Raw genomic sequence first — 9249 nt, 5'->3', positions numbered from 1 at the left:
TTTTCTTTACCCTATGATAAAACTAATGCTTCATCTAATATTTGATGAAACTATTTCAAAATTTGACCCTTGAGATTGGCTTCTTAGAGGATGGACCCGAGGCTGTGCAGGTCGGCATCAAGGTTATTCGTCGACGAAGCAAGTCAACGCCACGGCATATGGCGCTGAAGATGGATCGGCGCCAATGGGTTTGGCGCCAAACCATTTGGAACCATTCCGTGCCACAAAAAACTTGGCGCCAATCTGCACAATTTCGGCTCCAGCCTCTATATTGCGAACTGAGGGGTTAAATTCATAGTTACGACAAAGAGGTCAGATGAGGCATTAGTTTTGTAAAGGGTACATAGCAAATATGGAAGATTGATTATGCTCAGTCGTCCTTATTTTCTGATCATATCTTTAGACGACAATTGTGGCTTCATTCATAAAAAGAGGCATTTCTAATGCTGCAAACGTAGCACTTTTGTGAGGCAAACCTGAGCTGTGGCCACTCGGTCTTGACTCTGTCTATCATATGCAAGCAGAGAATCACAAGGCTGAACGGAAATATGTACCGGAGAAATTCAGACAAGAAAATACCACTAGCACATTGGGCACGCGATATACACGCTTTTGATCAAAGGGACTGGACGGGCAAATGTTTAGAACGAGTGATGGAATGCAAACACGCCGTCTATGAGACCTATGTGCCGACCGTCTGATTGAAACATTTACAGCAAATATCGGAGTTACTGGATGCTTCGTGGAGTTGGAATGAAGACGCTATTGTTTTTGTTCCACCGGATGCACATGCCATTCTAGACTAAGACAGGGCGGTGATGATGTTTGGGCCTGGTTTGCAGAAGCTTCTGCCCTGAGCCCCTGCTCAGCGGTCCGTGAATGAGGTTGAAGAACGGATTGCTGCCCTGAAATTACCCCCAAGTCTGATGCAAGGGTTCAGTCAATGCAGATATGGTCTCCTCCTCCTGGTTGGGTTTCTGTAAATTGTGATGGAGCAACGAATGCAGAGCGCCGGATTGCAGGATCAGGCTATGTAATCCGAGTACAAGATGAAGGTTGCAGACCTCAGCGGCGCTCATTAGTGAGCTGCTCGAATATAGAGAAGGAATGGACAAATTGGATCATTAGACTGCTCATAGTGGGAGTAACATAGCTAGTAACATCACACATCTCAAGGTATTTTGGTGACATGGCATGCGAATAAATGAAGAAAGAGAGTGAGGTGGTAACTAGCTATGTTACCATAACATCACACACCCCAAGGCAAAATGAGTCTACAACATAATAAATGACACAATGCATGACACCACATATAAGTTACTACCCACTATGAAGGTAGTAACCTAGACTAGTAACATGGCATATGTTACTAGTCTAAGTTACTCCCCACTATGAGCAGCCTTAACGAGGATTTCAGCAGGTTATCATTCAGACAGAATTCTCGGCCATTGCTAGTGTGTGGCAAGAAGACAAATTGGTTCAATATTCAGAATGAGCTTTAATATGTTCATTCCACAGTTTAAATTTCTTTGGGAGCGCCATGAGATGTAACTCCTCAATTCTGGAGTATTAACTGTTCACTAAGATTGGTATTACCTGAAGAAATCTAGACATGCTTTGGAATTCACGAAATTCTCCTGAAACAATTCGGTTCCATCCAAAACCAGGAAAATTCAAGCATTCGAAATTTAAGAGGCGCACGCTCAACTGTAGGAAAATTCAAGCATTCGAAATTTAAGATAAAAGGCATAAGCACGCTCAACTGATCACAGGTTACAACTCATCTGATGTTCCTTCCTACCACTATGAAGAATGAAACAAATAACTAAAACTAACTCCACTAGTCCTCTCCTAACTTTCATCATCATCATCATCAATGGAGAATGCCATGTCTGGCAGCACATCGAGTGGGCTTTATAATACGAGCCACACAAGAGGCTGTAGCCTGGCCGAATTCATCTGACTAACAACAACAACAAAAACTAAATGACAGATAGCTTGGGGGAAGCAGAACTATCCGGAATGGCCGTTCTGAGCTGCCTGCAGTTCTTGATTCTCTTGGCGATGTAGTTGTGTGCGCTCTCAGAAACCACTTGGCCAACAGCAACACAGGGCACCCATTCAGGGACCAGGATGAGCAAGAACGCCTCAATCAGCTGAGCAATGATCAGTATGTTCCCTTGGGGCAGTTCAAAATCTTCAACCATTTCTTGAGCCACAGAAAGGCTGGTATCTTGGTGTAAGTCGAACGGGAACTCAGCAGTCTTGAAACAACCTGAAAGAGTTTGATTTGTCAGTGCATACTGAAGTATATATTTAAATTTGATTCACAAAGTTTGGAATGAGATAATTACCACTGGGATCAGGAAATCTTAGCGCTAATACGATATGGTCAGTGACATGCATATCTCCTTTCAGCCGGAAATCACCCTTCAATAGCACGAAACTGGCAGACTGTCGCCCATCTTTGGTCACGCTCGAGACCAGCGAGACTGAAATTGGAGGCACTGGGATAGGCCCATCCTTCTGGAGGAAAGAGTGCTTCAAGAGGTCACTTGCAGTGGGTCTTTCAGCTACTGGAGCTAGACAGACGTCTATAAAAGATCTTAGTCCTGCGTCTTCAACCTTGGAGAGAACAGCTGGTTTTATACCCTACAGAAAGGACCAATGAATGAGAATCAGTTACTGTTTGGTAGATAATCTTGGGAGGAGCTGGGTGCTGTGGATCACGAAGCACTTACTTGAGAAATTTTCCTATATATGTGGGCCTGGCCTTGACATTCACTGTACGGATATTCACATGTCATCATTTCGAGCATGCACATCCCAAATGAATATATATCCGCCAACTCATTGTAGTCCCCAGTGAAGAGTTCTGGTGCCATAAACTCTAATGTGCCTGCATTTTTACGATAGAAATATTATTGTTAGTATACATGCCTTCCTGAAACAAAGGAACTTTTATCCAGAGTGGAAGTCAATGGTAAACAGAAATAGCTATATTGCCAAAGATCACTAGCTGTTAGAAAAGCACAATTTCACAGTGAGGCCAATGGATAAAGAGGAAACTGCTACCTTTGACACTTTTCGTTTTCTGTTGCTGCAAAATTGTGGCCAAACCAAAGTCTCCAATCTTCACTGTTCCATCATTGCCGTTTATGAATATGTTGTCACACTTTAAGTCCCTGTGTATAACAGCTGGCTCCTGACTGTGAAGATGTTCCAGCCCTGTCAGTATCTGTATCGCCCAGCGTTTCATAGCGTTAATACCCACTTTCTTGTGCTTTTTGCGGTACCTGGTTAAAGTCCCAAGTTAGAATGACCGTAATGTATTGAATGGAAGGGGGAAAAGAGCGAACACTAATAAAAGAATTCTAGATACTTAAGTGTTGAGACTAATCCATTCATACTTTCTTCACACTAGTTAATTTACTAAAAATATCTTAATTTGTAAACAGATAGGGCAATCATCCATAACAACATTAGGCAAAGTATTATAAATGCTCCCCCAGCCGGAAGAGCAAACAGCATAATTGACAGAAGAATTGCGCTAGAGAGAAGGGACATACTGCCTCAAACTGCCGGATATGCAGAACTCTGTGATGATGTTAACTGTCTTCTTGTCCTCATCAATCCAGGAGGCAAACAGCTTCTGGATGTTCTTGTGCCTCAGCTTCTTCAGTAGCTGGATCTCTGTATTCAGCAGAGCCATCTTCCTAGAGGACCCCATGACAGAGTCGTCGATCCGCGTTTGGCTCCATGCCACCTCATCACCCTCCAGCTTATCGAAGGCTTTGTAGCTATTGGCAGAATCACAATTAAGGAACACACGGTGGACAATTATCAGTGTTACCAAACCGAAGTATACCACAAAACTGGAATTTCTTAGTGCCTTAGTGTCCTCAAAATAGGGAGCACAGTAGACATACTAGTAATGCAGTAAATAGCAACAGATTGGTCAAAAATAAATTTCGTCCCGTACAATGTTTGCTATGAAATTGCTGAGGTTTACTTACGAAAACCTGAATTAGATCAATATTATTAGCTCGAAATATGGAGTATGGTAGGCATGCTAAGTAGTAACGCACCAAATCCCGTACTATGATTGCTATGAATTTGCTGAGGTTACTCAAGAAAACTTGAATTGGATCAACATTACGGCCGTCGCGCTTCACAGAATATCGAATTCGACCAGTAGACCTAGCCAAACGTGAAATCGCGATCTAGACAAGCACACAGATCGATAGGGGAAAAACAGTAGATGAGTTCGAATCGATCGAAGGATACACTGTTTTGACGGATCCCGATCCCACGATCTCATCATACTGCAGAAGCAGCGATCAGATAAACAAAAACACGAATTAGATAGCTATAACGAACAAAATTAGTACAAGGTAACGCAGCAGCGCCGCCGCCGCCGCCGCCGCCGGCGAGAAGGGCAAGAGGAACTCGCCCTGGAATTCGAAAGAGGGCAAGGCTAGAGCAGAGCGTACCCGGATGAAGCGGCCGGTGGGATCGGCCTCGGCGTAGGCCTCCTCCTCCTCGTCGGGCGGCTCCGTCTGCTGCTCCTCCGCCTCCACGGGATCCATCGCTCCCGATCTCCTCGCCCGAGCCGACGCCCTAGATTTCCGGTGCTTTCAACTGCTTTCCCACTGGAATCTGGCCTTGGAGTTGAGAATTTATGGGAGGAGGCGGGCGACGCGGCGGCCGTGCGGGAGTTCGACTCGGAGTCAGAGTCAGGCGCGCCGTGAGCCGTCGGATCTGGTTTGGACGGGGATCGTGGTGAGACCGAGCGGAGTTCCGGACGGATCGAGGGTCGCGTGGTCGTTACGGGAGGTGGGGCCCGCTCGGTTGCGATGATAGGGATTCAGGATTCTTGTTGGGCATCTAAAAAAAAAAGGATTCTTATTGGGTTTCTTCGTTCAATATACTCGTATTGTGTCCCTTCGATCGTGCCAACGCCTATCGTAGTCCACAGAGAAAAAACGCCCTCTCGTGATGAAACCAGCCTACAGCATGCGATGTCAAAATTGAGTATCATACTGAAACATACAGTATATACTAGTATACGGTACTCCGTTTCAAATACTAGTACTTGGCTATTTTGACTTTGACCAATTAGGCACGCAAGAAGAAGAAGTTTCAGAGGATACATGACTCCACGCCATGTCAAAGGGCATTTGACGGGAGAAAAAAATGAAAGGCACCCACGTCCAACCTATCCGCTTAGGCAACATGGGCGCTCAGTGGTGAAGGAAGGAAAAAAAAATTGAGGTAGAATAAACTAAGAAAATGATGTAAATACTAAAATAGTCGTAAGACATGAACGACGTATACGATTCTAGCGAAATAACTTAGTACGATAAAAACAAAGACATATTTAATATACTAAAACCCAAAAACATAACACTAATACCACCTCAATGCCAAAGCTTTACTTTTTTTGTAAAGAAATTAATTTTATCGATTAAGATTTTTAAATATCCATCGTGAGCAACTAGGTTTTAATGATCTTTGTCGCCAAGAAATCCTTCCAGATCACCATCTCAATGAGGTGATAATTTCTTTGATGAAATCATGATGTGTCTTTCAAATATCAAGAAAATCTCTAAATTTTCAATTCTACACATTTGAATAATGAATATCACAAAGTTATCCTGCATATACTAAGATTCCTAATAAATCTCTATAATAGAAATATACTAAGATTCATGATTAATCTTTATAATATAAATATAGAATCATTGTTATTCACATTAAACCTAGAATATGAGTCTATGTTTCCAGTTCGAAGTCGATTTTTCACAATGTTCACTAAAACGAGCATAACTTTCTCACAATAAGTTTGTTTTCGATGCACGACCACTCAAAATATTCAGAAAAAACAAGTGCATCTAAATGTATTCACCAAAAATCAAGGTAGGGCGGCTGCCCTGCCTTGCCCTAAGCGGAGCTTCACCCCTATGGGCGTCGACCGAAGCGACCAAACCCTAGCCCCTCCTATAACCCCTCCCTCGCCACCATGGTGAGTCCCAGTAAAGCCCTGCGGTGGCCAGTGTCGGTCTCCGCCGGCGTTGCGGTCGGTCTCGCATGGGCACCGAGGTAGATGTGCGTCGGAGTGGTGGCTCGGGGATGAGGCATTGGCGGTCAGCTATGTGTGGTAGATGCACCGCGTAGGCGGTGGATGATTTGGCATGAAGACGGGTTTGGCGTGAGGGGGCATGGACCACTGCTTCGCGCAGCGAACCACAAGCCACACTGAGGGCGGCAGCTCTGGGTTGGGACGATGGCGGTTGACGAAAGGGGATTGCTGACTTGCGTGGGTGGCGGTAGATCCGGCTCGGCGGCGGATCTCGTGCATGGGGTCGCGGCTTCTTTTTTGAGCGGTGGTTAGGGGCGGCCCGTCAGGCATGGAGGTCTCTAGATCTTCTTTTTTTGGTTTGGGTCGTCTGGGCGTGGTGGAGCAGGGAGGCTACTCCATCTCCCCCTCTGCCCGTCCTCCCAACGAAAAGGAAGCCGGGTCGGTGGTCCCTCACATGCGGTTGTGGTGCGGTTGGGTCTATTTGGCCTCCCGTCGACATGGCGTGGTTGTCGCGGCGTGAGGTGACGCGGCCCGTACGACATGTGATGGGCTCGGTAGTCGGCGGCAGAGCGACACCGCTTAGCTTGCCACCCATTTATCCCAGGATCCTGGCTAGAATTGCGATCGAGATCGTCTCCAGGTGAAAGCCTTGCATTTTGGTGCGGACAACAATTATGCCCTTGGGTGTTGTTATCAGTCTTGAACTAGTTGATACCCCGCGCGGTGCGGCGGGAACAAAAGATAATTTTCCTACACACACAATAAATAAATTGATGTACCAAAGAGTATAGCTGACGATGATTATTAGTAATATTACAATAAAATCTACATATATATCCATGTAAAGTGTCATCACAAAATTTTAGAAACATAAACCATAAAAAGATACATTGATGTTCAGTTCTATCACCGATCAATTCAATCAAGGGAAGCAAACATCTTAAAATGTTTAACGAACTGATGTAATAAAAATAAAATAGGTGAAAATAAGGCTTGAGAAGTGACATACCAGAAAGTGATTGGAGTGTCCCGCTTGTTCAAGATTAACTACTCAAATGGTTTGATAATTGATAATCCATCACGATTAAATGAGGTAAGTAATCAAACCTTTATCAATTTAAATCCTTTGATAATACGTACTATTACGCTGCTTATGGCAGGATATACTCCGTAGCTTCTAGGTTAAAGGTGTGATCACAACATACCGGCAATTTGAAAAAAAAAACTATTTAATTGAGAAAAAAAAGGAGCTGAAAAGTTCTGAACTTTGTTAAACACATGTAATCTGATAGATGCAGTAAAATATCCAGATAAACCAAGGCAATGCCATTGTTTTCTATAATGTAGCCAACGAAATCAATCAATATATCATCCGGTTGTGTTGGGTTGAATGCACATCGTAGCTCATGCACACTTGTCAACTATGGATTTTATTTTGCAAAGTAATCACCTAAAAGTTTATGCACACATAATTAAGGGGGTAAAACAGCACTGCGAAAGAAGTTAGAAATATTCGTGTAAATGGAAGGGAAATCGACACATTCTTAGTTACATAATCAACTGAAAAAATTAAAGAGAAGTTCTCAATGGATTCACCTTTTTTTTCAGAAAGAAGGCATAAATGATACAGAAAATGCTTGCACAATGCATCCTATTTGTTCTCTCATCCTGTAACAACATACAAAATCATATAATATTTTTCTCAATCAGGCATTGCATCGAACAACTATAATACACTGATGATTGATGATTTAATCAATGTCACTTAGCAAACTGATACCAAGAAAAAAAAATCCACAGAACCACGAATTAACAAAACATGCCCGCATGCGCCTTCATCGTACTGAAGCACGAACTTCACGTTACTGCTTATGAACTTGGATCGAGACACTGTCTCTGGCCAGGAATGCTCCTCAACTTCTGTGAGTACTGCCTATCCATAAGAATACTGTAGTGGACGGAGGAGGCCAGAATAGCAGAGAAGATATAGGGTCGTGGATGCCTAGAGCCATCGTGAGCATGTAGGAGAATAATTAAGAGGCGGCGACGGCCGCATGCCTCCCTCGCTAATTATGCAAGGTCATTTCTTTTGCGTGGAACTGTGGCGATGAATGGCACCGCTCGCCTGCCGGCCTCTCTAAGCTTGGCTAGTGCTACGGACAAATAACAAAGACCATCAATCTGAAATCGGACGGATGGAAATAATTGGGGTGATGTGGCTGCATGAGGTTTCAGCTTGCAAACATTAAATGCATCTTAGTGGGGATGAATTTTATAGATATTATAGATGTGTCGTTTGGGAGCTCTCATCCTCTACCAACTCGAGTGGATTAAGTTTCCCTAGGTGAAAACCTAATAATTTACTTTGCAGTGAGCGGCGGGGACACATACGTGGTTACCTTCTCGGGGGTGCCATCTTGGAGTTCTTAAACCTTGTGGTGTGATGGGTTCGTGGCTGCGCTGTGTGGGGTGGCTTTGTGGCTAGGGCGGTGGATGCTAGGACGACGGCCTCGAGCGCTGAGGCAGCGGTCTCGATCGAAAGCAATGTGGTCATGACTCTACGAGGCGGGGCTATGGTTCCGCATCAAGGGGTGTAAAACTGTCCCACCAGGGTATTCATGGGATCTTTTTTCATGTATCTTCTTTTCCATTCTTATCGTCTCCTCGTATATGAGATCCACCAATTGCTTAAACTTTTAAAAAAATAAGCACGCAAAACTTTGATCAAGGTAATGACAGAGCCATATCTAATCGAAAAAGAAAAGAAAGACGGACACAGAACGATGACACCTAGGTTGAGTTTCTCGTGTAGTAACTAGTAAAGGGTCAAAGGGAGCTGGCAGGGGCTATACTCAGGTCAAAGAGAAGTAAGGGCATGAGCAATGGGGGCAACTACATGCCACTGCCCCACGTAAGCACGAAGCTAGAAAGAGCATGAAGCAGTAGTATTAAGAAAAATTGCTCCAATGCATGCCACTGCTTCGTTGATACCCACTATCCTTTTGTACAGAGATTCCTTTTCTTTCCATGGAGTAGCACGGTGTGTTGCAGGTCCCCATATTCATCACTTTGCCAGCCTTTCTCTTCTCTCTCTTCTCTTTTACCTGGTTTGCTCTCTTTCTTCTACCTTTGTCTGCCAAGGCAGCAGCCTCTCCTGCAAGAGACAA

General features: G+C 44.1%; 1 protein-coding gene across 2 annotated transcripts; it reads right to left on the bottom strand.

The window, feature by feature from the left end:
* Positions 1 to 1714: 1714 nt before the first annotated feature.
* LOC124653003 (probable serine/threonine-protein kinase WNK9) lies at positions 1715 to 4643 on the bottom strand. 2 transcript variants are annotated; one of them, XM_047192052.1, is made up of 7 exons: positions 4494 to 4643; positions 4288 to 4325; positions 3570 to 3800; positions 3076 to 3296; positions 2742 to 2899; positions 2355 to 2652; positions 1715 to 2275 (listed from the first exon to the last, which is right to left on the bottom strand). In XM_047192052.1, exons 1-7 carry the CDS (start codon positions 4587 to 4589, stop codon positions 1983 to 1985), a joined length of 1335 nt encoding a protein of 444 aa, XP_047048008.1. In that variant the 5' UTR covers positions 4590 to 4643; the 3' UTR covers positions 1715 to 1982. The 2 variants fall into 2 exon arrangements, with proteins under 2 accessions (XP_047048008.1, XP_047048009.1); XM_047192053.1 differs by lacking the exon at positions 4288 to 4325 and having other exon boundaries at positions 4494 to 4641.
* Positions 4644 to 9249: the final 4606 nt, after the last annotated feature.

The sequence above is a fragment of the Lolium rigidum genome, chromosome 5 (assembly GCF_022539505.1).
Source record: "Lolium rigidum isolate FL_2022 chromosome 5, APGP_CSIRO_Lrig_0.1, whole genome shotgun sequence".
NCBI classification, from domain to species: domain Eukaryota; kingdom Viridiplantae; phylum Streptophyta; class Magnoliopsida; order Poales; family Poaceae; genus Lolium; species Lolium rigidum.
This window is presented reverse-complemented; position numbering and strand designations above follow the sequence as displayed.